The sequence below is a fragment of the Pleurodeles waltl genome, chromosome 11, assembly GCF_031143425.1.
Source record: "Pleurodeles waltl isolate 20211129_DDA chromosome 11, aPleWal1.hap1.20221129, whole genome shotgun sequence".
In the NCBI taxonomy this organism is placed as follows: Eukaryota; Metazoa; Chordata; class Amphibia; order Caudata; family Salamandridae; genus Pleurodeles; species Pleurodeles waltl.
The window spans coordinates 815,678,190-815,696,410 of record NC_090450.1 but is presented as its reverse complement, the minus strand read 5'-3'; the positions used below and the strand labels follow the sequence as shown (position 1 = coordinate 815,696,410).

General features: G+C 45.5%; 1 protein-coding gene across 1 annotated transcript in view; it reads right to left on the bottom strand.

Annotated features, from left to right (window-relative positions):
* Positions 1 to 455: 455 nt before the first annotated feature.
* HORMAD2 (HORMA domain containing 2) overlaps positions 456 to 18,221 on the bottom strand; it is a 670,141-nt gene continuing 652,375 nt past the window's right edge. The window contains exon 8 of the mRNA XM_069212695.1: positions 456 to 766. Within this exon, the coding sequence (XP_069068796.1) occupies positions 456 to 766 (311 nt within the window). The remainder of the gene's footprint in view (positions 767 to 18,221) is intronic.

Here is an 18,221-nt window from a genome sequence, read left to right as displayed (position 1 = left end):
ACTTCCCATGCACTTGGCATGGGTAGTGCAGGGGTCCCCCTGCCCAGCACCCTCGCAATGCACATTGTCTGCTGCAGAGAGTGAGCATTGCGAGGGTGCTGGAGCACCGTGGGGCGGCAGCAATGCCGGCAGCTCAATTACGAGCCGGTGACAATGCTGCAGCCACTTTCCCGTTGGGCTGATAGGTGGAAACCTTGGTTTCTGTCTGTCAGCCCAGTGGAAAGTCATAATAGCTCCGGCGTAGAAGTCACCACTACAGTGACTGCCACCTTGTCAGGAGTTTGGTGGATGGGTGTTTCCGTCCACCAAACTCGTAATTAGGCCCTTAATCTCTCATTGCTGGCCCTAATCACGGTCATCCTTATTTAACAAAAGTCAGGCAATGAGAAATTGGGTAATGTGTGTCATTTAAACATTAACAATATATTGATAAACGAATACATCACAGATAATCTTCAATCTTTATGGTTATCTACAGTAAACAAAATGTTTCTTACGCCCAAGTGGTCTTCCACATGTTCTTCCTCTTCTTCACAGTCCAGTCCCTCATGGGAGATCTCCATGCTGTTTCCCTCCATGATGTTTTCCTGCATCACTTTGCCATCCATTGCCATTGTTCTGTCATTCTCTGTTGTGACCTTCACTTTCATGGTGTGATAACCTGTGGAGACTGAGCCCACTTTCAGGTGGACAGGGTCCCCCTCAAACATCATGTCCGAACTGCTTCCTTCTTTAAAGCCAGAAGGCTGATATTCATTAGGTGTGACTGTGATCAAAATAAAATACTCATAAAAGGAATATCCTGGACAGATATGAAACATATGTCAGCAAAGAAAATACCACACATACGAGGTACAGACTCTTCTATTTCATTGATGATATATCAACATGTTGCACATCCTTGTATCTTCTCATTAACAAGCACAGACTGTGCTTGTATCCCCCACAATAAGCTCCTTACCCTACCTTCAGATACACCTATCACACATCCCAGAGACTTTCTAAATACCCCAAAACAGGTGGAGCAGGATGGGGTACTTATCCAGAAGCGTGCATGCAAGACTAGGGCAGATGAATGTTGCTATTCTTTCATGTCTATGCAGAATCCAGAGGACAGATCCACCAAGACACCAGGGGTGGTACGGTCTTTTGGTTTGCTTGGAAGAAGGCACAAGGTGGTCTAATGGGATTTGCAGGGACCTGCAATTTTGTCAAAATTTTGTAGAGGCACTTTTGTTAGACTTTTATAGCGTTGATGAGTCAAGTGAGGCACCAGCTTACCTATCATCCACAAGGTATGGTTTTTCACACTGTAGAGAAATATTTATTTATGTTGAAATGCGTTCAGGATCTGGTAGGTGTAGGAGATACACTATGTTAACAAATAATAATGAAGATCCCAGCATGGAGAGATTATACTGATACTGTCGTTGGCCTTTGGCCATTCCCTCTGCCCTGTTTCTCCTCCCACTGTGGCCTGTGGGAAATGGGCAAAGGATGTTGTCTTCGGCAGTCCCATAGGTCAGTGTCTGAAATGTGAGGATTATGGTCAGGCCAAGCAGGAACCTGGCATGTCCTTTGTCCTGTGCCCTGTGCTCCTGCCCCAGTACCCGCTTAGTACGCAGATTAGTTCAGTAGACATTAAGCACTGGATGTGGCTTTGATTCTTAGCCTGAGCTCAGTAAGTACATAGGATATCTTTTTGGTGCTCATTCTTCTGAAAAGTTTGTCACTTTCGTTTTCCCAAACTACCGTATGAGACTATAATTTGGAAGAATAATCTGCACGCTCCTGGCTCTGCAGTATAACTCTAAGGAGGATTATATTTCCTTTTGAAAAGTTTTTGTGCAGATTCATCAAACAGATTCAGTTTTTAGAGATACAAAAGAGACTTTTCCAATGAGAAATAGGATGCACCCTGATCTCTACAGTCCTCAGGAATTTTAAAAAAACGTTCTAGTTCATATTTCTCCAGATCACCAAAGAAAATGGAATTAAGCCAAGTGCTGTGTGCCTAGGAATGTTGTAAACCTTTGCTCTTCCATTTCTGAGGTATTGTGCGGAGAAGACCCGCTACGGGAGCGTGCAGTTCACAGCGTATCGCCACAATATACTTACTCTCCCACCACAAAATTCGATTTAGATTTTCATGCACTGAACTTGGTACAAACAAAGAGTGTGGCAAGGAAGCGGCCTTTTTGGCTTGCCGTCCTCTTTCTAGCAGAAAAACTATAAAGAAATTTAAAAGTAAAAAAATTACATTTGTAATTGCAGTATGGTGTGCGAACTACTTTGCACAATTAAATTTAAATCTGAGCTAAGAATCTTATTATAATTAATCATTTTATCCCCCAAAGGATTTGTTTTGGGAAATCACGTTGCAAAAAGAAAAATTAAGGGCACAAATGTTCATTTATGGGAGACCACGGTACACTCTTGCCTGGGTTAGGAGGTGCAGGGAACCGGCACCACTAATGGGCCATGTCAGGTGAGTACAGTGGGATTCTCGAATTGACTATTTAAGAAACGCTATCCTGCAGAGTTACAGCCTTTTATAAGACACGTCTTAAAGCCTTTCACCCAGTAGGAAACTAACACAAAATATTTCAGCCAGTGCTAAAAAGATCAGGAACCAGGATCAACAGGAAAATCAGAGCCCATGGTTTACATTTCCAACAGCAACACCAACCTCAGCAAAATGTAAGCAACATATTTTAGGCATAATTGGTAAGTTAAGATAAACATTTACATCCTAGGAATCTAGAATTTTTTTGTTACAGATAAAATGACTAGCTTAATTAGAGAAGCTATCAGAAAGGACTTGATGATAACTACAACACATATCATAATATTCTCCAAAAAGCTAATAAGCTGTGGAAAACTAAGCATGTGTTTTAAGTGCTAATAATATTAGATTTGTAGGATTCCTTAAACAATACCTTTCATAAAAACGTGAAGAAATGAATTCATTTTAAGACGAACACATGCCCAAGTTATGACCATAGGTTCCTGACACTGAAGAAAAGATTGAGAGAGCAGATAGGTTGTGAAGTTTACAGAAGATGTCTAGACACATCTTCGTGAAGTTTCTGACATTTTCAATCAGACACCTGATTTTCTCATGGGCTACAGCTGTAAAGCATTTCCAATTCCTGCTCCATCCCATAGTGATTTTCCAAGATGATCCCCTTGAATTGTATAAAAAGGAAATCCATTTCACAAGCATAGAAAAGTGCTACTGAAATTCAAGCGAAAACAGTTTACAAGTTAGAAAAAATTATTTATATGGCAGAAGGATTTAAAAAAATGTACATTCACTTAAGCACTTGATGCTTTCCTTGGCTCTTCTTGCATCTTCACCAACAATAATTATTGTAATTCCTACAGGATTAGTAAACTCACCAACTGTAGAAAATGTTATTTTAAATTCTTATTTGTCTATGGAAAATTGATAAAATTGTTCATTGGTTGACTGATACCTGTCCATTTTCACATTTGCAAGATAAGATTTGTTACTCTGTATTGTAATCTTTAAAAATAGAATATATGTATATTCACTAAAAAAGGTTAAATTATGTTATAGTTAGGTGACAATGTCAGTTGTAAAATAACATTTTAAACTGAAAAAACACTGAGGGCCTCATTAGAAGTTTGGCGGTCCATGTACTGCCATGGCGGTCAGACCTCTGTATTACAAGTCATGCAGGCCTATGGAGCACAGACCGCCATGGTTCCACTGGCAACGCCAGGCAGCACAGACTGCCATGCTCACAAGGCAGCACAAACATGCCGGCAGAGACAGTGTTTCCACCTGATACATTATGTGACTGCACACTGCCAATGTGACTGTGGCGGTCCAACCACCATGTCTCAGCAGGCGGAAACGTGGAGTATAAAGGGAAACACTCACCTGCAGGCAGCCATACATGTCCGGTGCCACCATGGAGCCCATCACACATGTTCTGCTGCTGATCATTAATGAAACCTAAAAATCCACGCCCCCGTGGACGCAACCTGACCATGAGTACACACTGTACCTACCTATGTCATTACACTCAACAATCGACATTCGTGGCGTTATCCACATGATATGGGTGTCACGGTATGGTCAATAAGTATACGTGTCATTGTGTCCCGGGTCGGAATCGTTCACAAAGAAGGACACATTCACAGTCACAAAACACCCCCTTTGGGCAGGTCACTCACACTGCACCCCAACACTACACAGAAACACATGAATGCTCATCTCAGGCACTGGGACAGTTAAGTGTACACAACATTGTGTCACACAGCACCAGCAACATAGCAACATCACATGTACAAAGAAAACTGACACACACACATTGGACACATGCAATGGACTGACATCACATTCAACACACATTTGTAAGGGTGTGTCATGGAACACAAACACTATTCCCTTGAGCCAGCCCTGCAATAGACACACACATCACTCACATTGCAACACAATAGAAGGACAATTGGATGCACAATAATCAGAGACAAATATACAAAGTTCACTATGCAAAAAATACCTGCACAATAGGGATAGGGACATCAGGAGCACTCAGGGAATGATGCTGCCCTGGAACACATCACATTTTGTACATTCCCCTTAAGCACCATTTGCACAGGAACTGGCCCTTCGGGTACCTCAAGGACAAATAATACTAGAGTCAATTGACATGCCTATCTGCTTAATGTGGATGTGCAAGTCAATAAAGCAAATACAACTCCAACTACATGGGACATACATCTACATGAAGTAGTTGCAAGGTACACACAGCTAAATGGACACATGCACAGTGAAATGCAAACAAAGCTAGTACAACTGAACACACGCTGTGTCTGCACAAATGAAACTCAAGCTGCCACATATTAGATGAATCTGCAATCCATATCAGGGGGACATGTCTAACACTATACATGCTCACGTTGGACAATACAAGATGAAATACTTACCATAACAAACAACACAGTGCAATTACAACACAACTGTATTAACAAACACATAGCCATACAGTCAACATATACCTTTATCTTGAGGGACACAAGCACTGCCCAAAAGTCAGTTTCTACAAACAACAGCACACAGATCAGGAAAAAGGCTGAAACACACCCAACTGTAGGCAGGCAACACAAGCTACTGAGGAACAACATAAAAGTAGAAAAGAAATTGCAGGACAAATGTGTGCCAAAAACAACACCTGGGTTTATTTTAAATAGTATAAAAATGACAAAAGGCCATTGGCCAGCCCATGTCCCATTGTCCATGCACATCAATGTGCTCACTCTTGATTCCTTTACTACTGCCTGGGACCCACCACAGGAAGGGGCATAAAGTGGGTAGGCAGGCACATCAAGGATCATCCTGGCAGGGAGGGGTCAGATTTGGGATGGGTGGGTTTGGGAGGGGTGGACTTCTCCGTTGGAAGGGTGGGTTTCTTCTTGGAGGGAGGTGTATGGGTGCTTGCAAAGGGGGCAGGTGTGACGGGAGGACTTAGAGGTGGAAGGGATAGGTTGAGATATGTGTTGGGCCTATTGGATTTGGGGTGGGGTGGAAGGAACAGGGGAAAGGGCCAGGTCAAACAAAAAACTCTCATCTGGAACACAGGGATGGTCATCAGAAGGGAGTGGGGATTTAAAGGCTGTGTGAGTGGTTGTCTGCTGTGTCAGTGTGGATATCTTGGGTGTGTGGGTGAAGTATGCTTATGTTTGGGTGGTGTCTATTGCATGTGTGAGTGTGGGCGTTTGCGTGTCTTGGGGCTGGGAGGTTGAGGTGATGGAGTGGTAGATGTGCATGTGTCGGTTAGGGTGGTGTCTACAGGTATGCTTGTAGTGGTGGATGTGTGTGTGTCTGGTGGGGTGGAGTCTGGAGGTATGGTGGATGTGGTGGATGTTTGTGTGGTGTCTGCAGGTTGGTGGGTGTGGTGGGTGTGTCACTGACTGCTGTGTTGGTGCCTGTGGGTATTTCTGAGGTGGTGTGTGGACTGGTGGTGGTGGCGGAGGTGTCTGGGGAAGTGGTGGCTGATGTTGTGTGTGTGTGGGTGTATGATCAGTGCTTGCGTGCTGGGTGTCTTGTAGTGTTTGTGTCTATGTGTGCTGCTTTTGTGTGTTGAGGTGGGTGCATGGAGATCAGTGTGTGTGCCTGGGATAAGTTGGGGAATGGGGGATTTGGAATGGGAAGAGGGAGGGAGGACGGAAGCTGTGGGGTGACTGGCTGCTGTCAGTGAAGAGACCAGAGCCTGACAAGATCTCTGCAGGCCAGACATGGCACTTTGAATGCATTCCAGGAATGCATTTGTCTGCTGCAGTTGGGTGGACAATCCCTGGATGGCATTCACAATGGCAGTCTGTCCCACAGAGATACTCCTCAGGATGTCAATAGCCTCCTCACTCAGGGCAGCAGAGGTAACAGGGGCTGGGGCAGAGGTACCTGCTGCAAAGGAGATGCCCACCCTCTTGAGTAAGTGGGCACGGCCAACAGGGTGGGGAGCAACAGGGAAGGTGGCAATATAACTGGGGGTGACAGACAAGGATGGTACAGGAGTACGTCCTGATGGGTCCGCCACCACTAGGAATTGGCCACTTGAGGAAGAATTTGATGATGACAAGGATGTAGATCCGATCTCCCTCATGGCACTCCCCTCACCCTCCGTGACACTGGTTCCCTTTGTGTCGGTGTGTCTTAACTTGAGGTCTGTGGCCAGATGCTTCACCACTCCCCTGTGCCTGTCTCCTTTGCTTCCCTGGGCTGATGCTGCAAATACAAAAATAAATGGGGTCATCACATGTCCCAGATCACACCTGAACAACAGCTGATTGGCAGACATTACCATGATGTCAAGTAGGCCCCAAAAACAAACTCCACCTAAGTGGCCCATACGTGTACCATACCATAAGCATGCATGCCATATGAAATGTCAACAGTTACCCACAGGACAAACAGAATTTCAGACAATTACAAGTGCATGGCTGAAGTTGTGCAATCATAGTAACCATTGAACAAGTAGGAAACCACATCACCTTCAATGCTTTGCCTCATGGAGCATACCTCAGTTACCTGTTGCCATACAATATGAGGCCAATGCCAATTGCATTCTCACAGACCTCAGTTACCTATTGTCATACAATATTAGGCCAATGCCAACTGCACTTCCACAGATACCACACAAGGTCATGCAGATATCTGTCACATACACAATAACACAACAATAGGAAATTATGCTCCCAGAACCTGCTATGTTGCTGAAAACTGTACAATAATCTGGAGAAGGTGACATGGACATATTCATGTCACACTGGAAACATATCAACAATGCACACTTAACCAAGTGAAATATGTCTCAATGGAGTCAAGGAGGTAACACTAATGTTGCTCAGATATGCCACATATTTGGCATGGAAATATACACTGTAGACAAAATGTGCAAAATGTCAGGGAGATGTGTCTCTAGAATCAACAACACAATGAATCAGCAAGTCCCCGGAAAATCACCACTGATGTCTGGCACCCCTTACAATTATACACTCTGAGTGCATCAGTAGACAACATTAGTCCTTTGGATGTTGGAGACACCCAGTGCTTCTAGAAGGCACTCAACATGTTGCCCAATGGGAAGCTATGTCCTTGTCTCCATTTTGGTCATGCAAACCTTGATGTTTGTGGATGAATGTTTGTACCCAACCACATGTGATTTCAACATAACTGCCATTCACTCCATGATGCATGCCACCAGTCAGGTTACAAACCATCCCCATTTCACATGTGAAAAGCACTTTGCTAAATGATTCTACATCAATGGCATGGAAATGCACATTGTGGGTAAAAACTCTAGGCCTACCCATCATGTCCCTCATTGCTACTGCAGTTGTACATGCCAAATGATATGCTATGACGGGTGAGGGTATGTGTCAGCCAATAATCAGTGGTGACACACTCCTGTCTGTGGTATCACATGAAGGATACCCCCATTGTAAATGTCCTATTCTACACAGAGGTTGGCATGCACATATATGTGTTGGAATACAGCATCAACACAAGAAGAGTATGCATGAAACAGCAGCTTACAAATGATTTTCAAAAAAGAAAGGAACACATGCTGATATGTAGGCACAAGGAATGTTGGCAACAGTGATGGCACTTAAATCATGTCAATGGACATTCCCCACTCACCAAGGTAAACTTTTGATCTATAGCTGCATCCCAAAAAAAGTATGCACTGTCACATGTATGAAGGCTATCTCCACATTATAGATAGTAGTGAGGCACCAGCACCCGTCATACGCTGAAGACAAGTAGCTTCTGGGTGGAAGATGACAATATACTCATTTCACCAGACGCATGGCTGAGTACAGTGATCCATCACTACCTTGGCCTCTAACACTGAGGAGTAGTGGTCTGTTGCAAAGAATTCACACCGACTACAACAACAAACTGTACTTGATTGTTCAATGTACACAACCATATCTTGTCCCTGGAGAGAAAAATGTTTGTGGTTTGTATACAGTTGTGTCCTAGGTCCCTGGGACAATAGGCAAGGCACTTCAGTATGCACCACATTACATATCTACACAAACAGTTATTCATCTAGTGTGTCTCACATGACCCATCCCCAATCATCAGCAGGAGATGTCAGAACCTAACAAATCAACTTGGCTATGTGACAGGTAGGAATATGCCCTGTACTCACCTCCTTGTGGCTGCTGTGCTGTCCTCAAACGCCTATCAAGGTCTGGGTAGGTCACTTCCAGAATGCGGGCCATTAAGGGGTCATGGTCCGACGTGCAACCCGTCCACGTTGGGAGGACAGCCCCAGCTGGACCTCAGAGGTCTTCCAGGCCCAGCGTCTCAGGTCCTCCCACCTCTTCCGACAGTGGGCACTCTGCCGACTGTGGACTTCTGTGCGATGGCTCTCTGTAGCTCCTGCATGGATGCCAAAGAGAAGTCAAGAGACTACAATTACAAGTGTTGGCAAAAATAGTTGAGTCACATACATGTCAGAAACACCAAGCTAGAACTTATCAATTGGTTATCACTCCACAAGATTGAAGCGCACAAGCCAATAAGTACAGGGACATGACTACATACATGTATTTCTATCTGCAGACTAACCCACTACCCTGCTCAAGGCCTACAATGACTAAGCCAGCTTACTGACATCAGCCAGCCCATGCTCCAGCAACATGTACTGTGATGTGAGACACAATTAAACACTACACACCTATGTGGCTTCTGAAGAGTAAATTCCTTAGGCCTGAATGGACCAACACAGTCATACGTTGTGAGATTGGCTCACTGCATAAAGTCGCTACAGGCAAATACCATAGTACAAACTCCATCATTACACTTGAATGACTATCGAGGGGCTGGCATGGTGGGTACAGAAAGTATATTCCTTTCCCATGTATGGACATGTGGCCTGCCAAATGCAGACTCATGCTACTTCAAGGGGTGGATTCTGTGGTATGTACCTATACCACAAAACAGTTCTTTGGACATATGTGTCTATCCTAAAGGGATGGCATCCAACATTCCAAGGCATGCATTGTACAATTTCCGCTATGTGACCAAGCTATTGACTCATATCATGGCCTCCCAGGAACCAACACACTGCCTGCACTGTGGGACTGTCATTTGTGCAATAAGCCAGTACAGGACAAATATGACCTGGGTGAAGGTGACAACAGAGCTGTAGGAGGAAGGGACCTGTCATGAGTCAAAGACACGCATTGACAATGATGCTAAATGCACATATGGACTAGCTAAATGATTTACCTCTGTACCCATTCCTAATCTAGTCAATGGACTGAGGCATGCATGGCAACACAAGGAGGATCTAGGGCCCCAAAACCCTCACAAAACACAATATGATTGAACTTAACATATGGTACTGGACCCAAAAACTCCACATTGAACATCCCATTGATGCCACACAAACTGAAAAAACAGGCACACAAGAAGTCTAAATGCCTGACATGGGCATGTTTTAGCCTGTGAGGAGGAAAAGGATGGTGAAGTACAGAGAAAATTGAGCACGAGGTACTTACTTGCTTCTCTGGTGAGCCACAGAGCTGTTCATACAGGGGTAGGACCTCATTAACAAGTCTCTCCAGTTCCTCTGGAGAGAAGGCAGGGGCTCAATCACCTGCTGGACGTGGTATGATTACTCCCAAAGGCAGCACACAGCAGCTCAGGTGATATAGGTGTTGCTGGCAGCAGCACCATGAGCCAAGCGCATGAATCTGTACAACACGGTGGTCATGTCCGCCACATATGCAGTCATCACTGCTGGCAGACACAGTCACTGGGCCATGACTGCTACTGGCAACAACGTTAGCCTATGCCTGTGTCTATGGGGGGTGCAACCACCTACTGCCATTATGACATTTTCCGGCAGATGCCGGCAGTTACTGATGTACAGTGGAGTAGGAGAGGCAGCCGCCATTTCGGTGGGTTGAAATGCTGTATTGGGCATTATAAACTGCATCACACCTACAAAACCTATTTTGTTACCTCACAAAGATCCTTATCCTGTCTTGCAATGTAGGTCCTTTTACTCAACCACCATTGTAGTTTGTAGGAGGGCACAGATGGCATTTAGCAGTGGTTCACAGTCCACCACCACCAACGGTCATTTTCGCAGTCAGAATATACAGTCACATTTTGAGGGGCAATTGTGTAGCACATCCTTGAGTCTGCTCCAAATCCAAGTTGTGGACACATGTATTAAAAAACACGGGGTCACATGTGACCCTTGTGTAGTTGCTAGATCGGATGTGACTGGGTGCCATGTCTATACAGTCAGAAATGCTTTGTCACATGATATTATTGGCATGCATCATATATGTTGCTGTGGACACACTGACTAATATTACAAGTCATGTCTTGTCACACATAGCTACCCACGGAGATGGAGGATGCAACAACCTGCAGTTTACCGTCAACTGCCAAACCTTCAGACCAGGGAGAAATGCTAGATTATCATGTACTGCGGCCTGGATAGGCAAACAATAGTGGTCTTATGTTGTGTCGTCAGCTGGAGCCAGATCTGATGCCAGCTATTAGTTATCCAACCAGCACACTGCTCATTGTATAAGTCATGTCAGTATTGCACTTCCTAGCCTTAGGTTCCTTCCAACATACAGTGGCCCTATCTGCTGGTAAGTCCCAACCTATAATCAGTCTGGTGTTAAGGGATGTCCTCTCAGCAATGCTGAAACACCATGAAAACTATATTCAGTTTCCCTGGAGGATATATCCGATGTGAAGGCTGACTTTTATAGTTTTGTCCACCTCCCACATGTGGTGGGGGCCAATGATGGCACACATGTTGGCTGTGTGCCACCGCAGGCCAATGAACACGTTTATCAGAACAGAAAGAGCTTCCATTTCATCAACATGCAAGTTGTCTGTTTGGCAGATCTCTATATTTCACATCTGTGCACGTTATTCTGGTTTAGTCCATAATTAATTCATAATGAAGAAAAGCACCATACCCCAGCTAATGTCACAACTGTACCCAGGGCCTGACTGGTTGGTAAGTTACATCTGTCCTGATTGTGTGTGCAGTGTCAGGTGCTACAATCATAAAGTGATTGAGTCATTGTTGCACATGTCACATTCTTTAACAAGAGACTCCACATATCTAAACCATCCTTTGTTGTTGATGTCAGTAAGGAATCCAACTACGCCAGGGGAAGTCCACTTCAATGAGGCCCATGGAAGAACAAGGCAGGTAGTAAAGCTGCCTTTTGGGCTCCTGAAGGCCAGATTTAGGTGTCTGGACAGGCCCTCCTCTACTCACCTGGAAATGTGTGACAGATCACTGTGGCATGCTCCACAACCTCGCCCTGCGGAGGAATATTTTGTACATCCCAGAGGAGGGGGAGCCTGCAGTGCCACTGGGAGGGACTCCTGAAATGCCAAGTGAGGATCACAGTGGTGAAGAGGAAGGAGCTGACTTGCGGGAAGATCTCAACAGCTACTTTTCAAGAGTGTAAGTATGTCATGTGATGCAATGACTGTGACTGTACCATTAACTATAGTTGGAATAATGTGTTGAGTTTATTGTTTTAAAAACAGCTAAGGAGCTGATACTCTGCAATATGCAGCCAAAGGCGTCTTGATGAAATAGCTTTTGACACATCCCCACCTTGATGATGTTGCTTTGTTTGTGTCAGTTTCCCTGCAATGTACTTCATTTTCCAGATGCTTGCTATGTGATTTGTGTAAAAGGTATGTTGTCAAGCCTATATTCCTTGTTTTGTCTTTGTACAGGTACATTCACCTTGACATCCTTACGGGGGCACTTCAGATTTGTGACAATGGCGGGTATCTGATGCAGTACAACAGTCCCTGCAGGATGAAATATGCAATTACGAGATTGGCAGTCTGACTGCCAGACCGCCAGACTGCCACGGTGGCAGCTGCCAAAAGACCGCCATGTTGCCGGTCATACAGATTGCCGTATCACGAGTGACACTGCCAGGGCTGTCAAAAGACAGCCAATATCCTGACACCACCAGGACACTGGAGGGTTGGAAAGAGGTGATCCAATCACCGGCACCGCCAGCCGGTCAACCAACTGCCTAACCTATTACAGGTCGAAAATCACCATGGCGGTCTTCCAATGGCAGTGCGAACTGCAGCAGAAGGTGGTCCCCACAGTAATACACCACACCACATTGGATATATTTGAAATAAACACAGCTGACACACATCCACACACTAGACACACCTACCAGCCACACTATAACAGACACCCCTTCACACACCACAATCCTTTGCATCATCCACGCCAAACACAGAAGCCAGAGCAACATCAGAGCAAACCAAACCATAGATTAGGCACCCCACCATCTCTCACACTTCTTTACCACCACCATGTCACCACAACAACATCCCTGTTTCACAGATGACAAGTTAAGAGTTATGGTGGATAAAATCATTACAGTAGAGCCATATATATTTGGAGCCCAAGCCCAGCAGATTAATATCACTAGGAAAATGAAAATGTTGCAAAGGATAGTCGACAGAGTGAATTCTGTAGGAAGTTACTCGCGCACAAGGGACGACATCAGGAAGAGATTGAATGACCTCAGGAGGAAGGTGCCTTCCATGCCTGCCAGGCACCAGCTGGCGGTCCATAAGACTGGCGGTGGTCTTCCACCTCCTCCCCCACAGTTCACATCATGGGAGGAGGTCTTGGCCATTCTGCATCCTGAGGGCTTGACGGGAATACCTGGGGGAGTCAAGTCGGGTAAGTCACATCAGCAAAATGTTCCTTACAAAATGGATTGGCATGCATGCTCACTGATCACCTTTACCCACCCACAATGTCACACCACTCAACAGTCCAGTGTCCACCTGCCCATAAACCTCTTTCTGGTCTCCTACATGCTAATCACACCCACCTGGGGGAACAACATCTCTGTATGGTGGGTGTAGTACAGGGATAGACAGCACTACAACTCCCAGCAGGCACTGTTCCACTATCACTAATACCAGATCAATGTAGCCCAATCCAAGTCACCACATTTGTCAACTCCACATTGGAGTGTAACCACCTGAGAGGGTTTAAGCTGTACAGTGTGTGGGTGGGACAGGCAAAGACAGCACTGCCAATGTCAGAAGGCACTGGTAATGTCAATCTACTCAGCCAATACTATGTTCTCTGCAACTAGGATCATTCCCCCTCTACTCAACCTTTGCCATGTATGCCATGTACTCACCTATGGGCATATCAACTTATAGGGTGTGGGTAAGACAGCAATGCCAAGTTCAGAAGGCACTCTCTACTCAATGCAAAACACATGCTCAATGTGCATCTGTCCTAACATCCGTGTACATCAACTCGCTATGAAAATCTACTCACCTGAGAGGATGACTTATGTATATAGTACTTGGTGTAATATGACTATAAATCCAGGAGCAACAGTCCCTTTAACTCCAATAACAAGGAAATTGTCCACAATGGCATTGTGCTGCTTTCTGTAATTCACAAATGCAGATTCCCTACCCAGGAGGGACCAACATATAGATCATGGTACACTATGTGATGTGCCTAATCAATTAGATCCTTCTTGAGCAGATGAGCCAAGATGAAAATAATATGGACAGGAAGGACAGCCCAACCCACGTGCCCCATTAATGTAGGAAAACTCAAAGGTACCAAGATGCATCATCTAAATGCTTGTGGCAGAACACACATTCACAGTGCACTGACCACATGATGACAACTAACACATACAACACCAAGAATCCAGGTCTGCCCGCATCACAGGCTACTAGGTCTTGAGATGACCTAAGTCACATCATGCACAGCCACTGTGTTGACTGCACTGCTGGAAAGGTAGGAGTCCATGAATAGACATCCAAGTGCTAAGATACTCAGACATCCTGTATCAAGGCGACTTGAAATGGAATTGGTCTGTTCCCCAAATTTACAGCTGATAGCAGGTGTTTCTCACATAAGGGAAAAATACAATGCCAATGTGTACATGGCCTTACTCAAATGTCACTGTAAAACTGTTGTAGGTATATGTCAAAATACAACCTGTAACATTCTGTCTCACTTAAACAGGTCTACCTGCCACTGGGTACACAAACACCTATCAAGAGTCTGCTGCTCCCCCCATGGATAATGCCCTCAGTGCGGATTCCACTCCTGGACGGGTGGACGTTGAGGATGGCGCTGGTCCATCTGGGGAAGCTGGTCAGATGGCACTTGTCATTCTCACCCTGACCATACTAACTCCTCCGAGCCCTGAGGCATCAACATCTCAGGCAACATGTCACCCCCAAATGGTACCTGAGTTACATCTAAACATCTCTGACAATGATGGACCTGGACCCAGTGGTAGGGGCTAAACTGCGCCAACGGTGCACACATGTGGGGGTAGGATGCGTGGGAGGAATGGTGTGGGCCAGCGGCATGAGGCTGCTGGGGTGGGTCTGTCCAGGACACCATCACCCAAGTTTTGGGAGCCTACCAACAATCCCAATGCGTGATGAGCCTGCTACTCACTGATCTCGGAGCTCAAGCAGGTAGAGATGGATTACCACTATGAAATATTGCAACAGTTGGAGGCCCACAATGCCACCTTGGCCTTCCTAACAGGGGTGCTGAAGGACATGAACATCACCCTGAGCAGGGATGGAGAACAACACCAGACCCCTTACATTGGGCTAGTTACATCTGCCTCTTCGACTTCTGTGACAGCCAGTGGAAGGGACGGCCTGCTAGTGGAAATACCTACCTCAGACACCCCTGCCTCTGTAGCTGCTGAACCCCCCCCCCACAAACGAGGATGTCCACCCACACATCCAGGAGGTGCAGATGCCAAGACCTCAACCACTGCCAGGAAGTAACCCCTTTGTGTGCCACACAATCACTCTGTTGACTGTTCTTCACACACTATCCATTTTCCAGGATAGTAGGATACCAGACTTTGGACTTCAAATGTTATGGCAGCTACTCTAATGATTACATCCACGATGACTGATTGCTTGACTATTTGACTTATTATTTTAATAATTTCCACCTTTATGACCAGAGCACATGTGAATAATGCCTAATAGTGATTTTTTATCATTGTGGGATGTACAATACGAAATTCATGTGATGCAAATGAGGTACTCTTGAGATGGTAATGTAAGGACGGATATGTCACAGGCAGTGTCAGGCTAAGGATTACTAGCAACACAACAACACAAGTGGTCACTCACACCAACATTTTTACTTACACTGTACAACCCATAGGCTGCAAATATGTCTGGACTGTCATTGCCAAGAATGAGCAAACATTGTTGCTTCTGACAGGATATCTCAAAGTACCATTCCTCTGGCAACAGAAGAAAGGGCTATGTTAGACCCTGCCCCATAGTATAGGCAAACAGATTTGTGGATGTCATCAGCTTGACCCTTATCACATCCCAAAACCAGGTCTATCCAACTTAACATACCCCATGACACAGACAGAGGACAGTACAAGAGTCGCTAGTCAGAGGCCCACCCTATTACAATGGTTAGGCATCTAGGGGCATGTTACATGCCTTTGTCAGTGTTGTGGTACTGGCACTATGGCCTGCAATGAGGAAACACATTGACATCTACGTACAGGGCATACAGGATCATTATCAACACAATGTGAAGGGAGAATGGATGGACTGCCCAGGATGACATGTTACAAGGCCACATGATGACACACATGAACCCTTTGGAACACCATACCAGGGCAAACAGGTCTGTTCTGCAGCTCAGATAACAGCCCTCCGACTGTCCAGGCAGCCTGGGCATGGAACTCACACAATCCAAATTTATGACAAACAGTACCTGGATCAATTCCATGTCCTCCTCACAAGTCAGACCAGCTCCAACCACCTGCCAATGACACAACTCTGAAATGCCCACATGAGGATGGGATGGGGAAGTGACCTGGAAGGGAAAAGTGACAGACAAGGAGTTTAATCAGGCAAAGGCATACATGAGGCACAAGTCATTTTAAACTTCTCTGAAAGTGCAATGTGACTGTCCAAAACAAAGGAGATCCACAAGAGAGGCACATCTTCAAGTCTGATGTAGCCAGCAAACCTTGCCTGTATGATGCATAGCATGAGATGCCCTGTCTTATGGTAAAATAGATACCCTTCTCCACAAATCCTGACCCCTGAAGTATCCCAATGCAGTCACAGTAATCACTGAACATCACATACTTACACTCAAGTGAAGTACTGATTGATGAAACCTGCCCGCATGTCTCCACCTTCATCCTCATCACTGTCATCCTCACTTGACGTTTCAGGAGGCTCACCCGGTGGCACTGCCAGCTCCCCCTCATCAGGGATGTATGGGATGTTTCTCTTCAGGGCAAGGTTGTGGAGCATGCAGCAGGCCACAGTGATCTTTCAAACTTCAGCGGGTGAATAGAGGAGGGCTCCACCTGATTGGTCTAAGCTGCGGAATCTTGCCTTCAGGAGCCCAAAAGCCCGCTCCACGACACAGCGAGTTCTTCCATGTACCTCATTCAAGCGGACTTCCCCTGGCGTAGGTGGATTCCTCACTAGTGTCAACAACCAGGGATGGTTTGGGTAGGCAGAATCCCCTGTAAGGAAATGCGACATGTGTGCAGCTGTCAGTCCAGAGCAACGTGTCACTAGGAGCAGACAAAGCATACAAACACACACAACATGTCACTTACCAACCAGCCAGGTCCTCTCTGGATACAGCCATGTCATCAGCTGGGAGATTGTACTGTTCCACATGATGAAGGCATCATGGACTGAACCCAGGTACCGGACACAGACTTGAGAATTGTAGAGGTCCAGCAAGCACACTATTTGGACATTGATGGAATGGAAGTTCTTCCTGTTCTGATAGACCTGTTCATTACCATGCGGTGGATCCAGAGCTACATGGGTACCATCAATGGCTCCCACAACATGTGGTATGTGTGCCAAACCACAGAACATGCTTTCACATGAGCAAAATCCTCACGTTGAGGAAAATAAATGTAGCTGTCCAGGTATTTCAATACTGCTGAGAGAACACCCTTCAAAACCAAACTGATCATAAGCTGGAACATCCCGGCTGATATGACCACTATGTTTTGGAAAGACCCTGTGGCCAGGAAGTGCAACACTGACATGACTTGTACTATGGGTGGTATGCTACTTGGATGACGTATGGCTGGCATCAGATTTGGCTCCAACTGACGACAGAGATCCATGATTGTATGCCTATCCAGGCAGTAGATCTGTATGACATGTCTGTTCTTTATGCTCTGCAAGTCAGCTAGTGGACGGTACACAGGAGAGTGTCTGATCCTTCTCCTCCCAGGGTAACTCTGTGGGCCAAAAAGAAAAAGAGGCAGTCACTCAATCTGTCCTTAGCCAATTACATCATACATGCCAGATATGAAAAGTGTCATGTCATGTGAGTCACTACAAACATGATACACAACACACACCAGGGATAAAACTTGCTTATCTACATATGTGTACAAAACCTCCGTCTGGTCAGCAACTTCATGTCCAAATTACTCCATAAACTGCTTGTGATTCAATGCCCCAAATCCTGGATTACACGTGTGAGAGATGGTAGTGGCTGTACCATCAAAATATATTTTCACATCAGCATGACCACATACCTACATTATAACGGAAACGATTGACCTTCATGACAGGACAAGGCCAATGCACAATATTCGCAAGGACATCA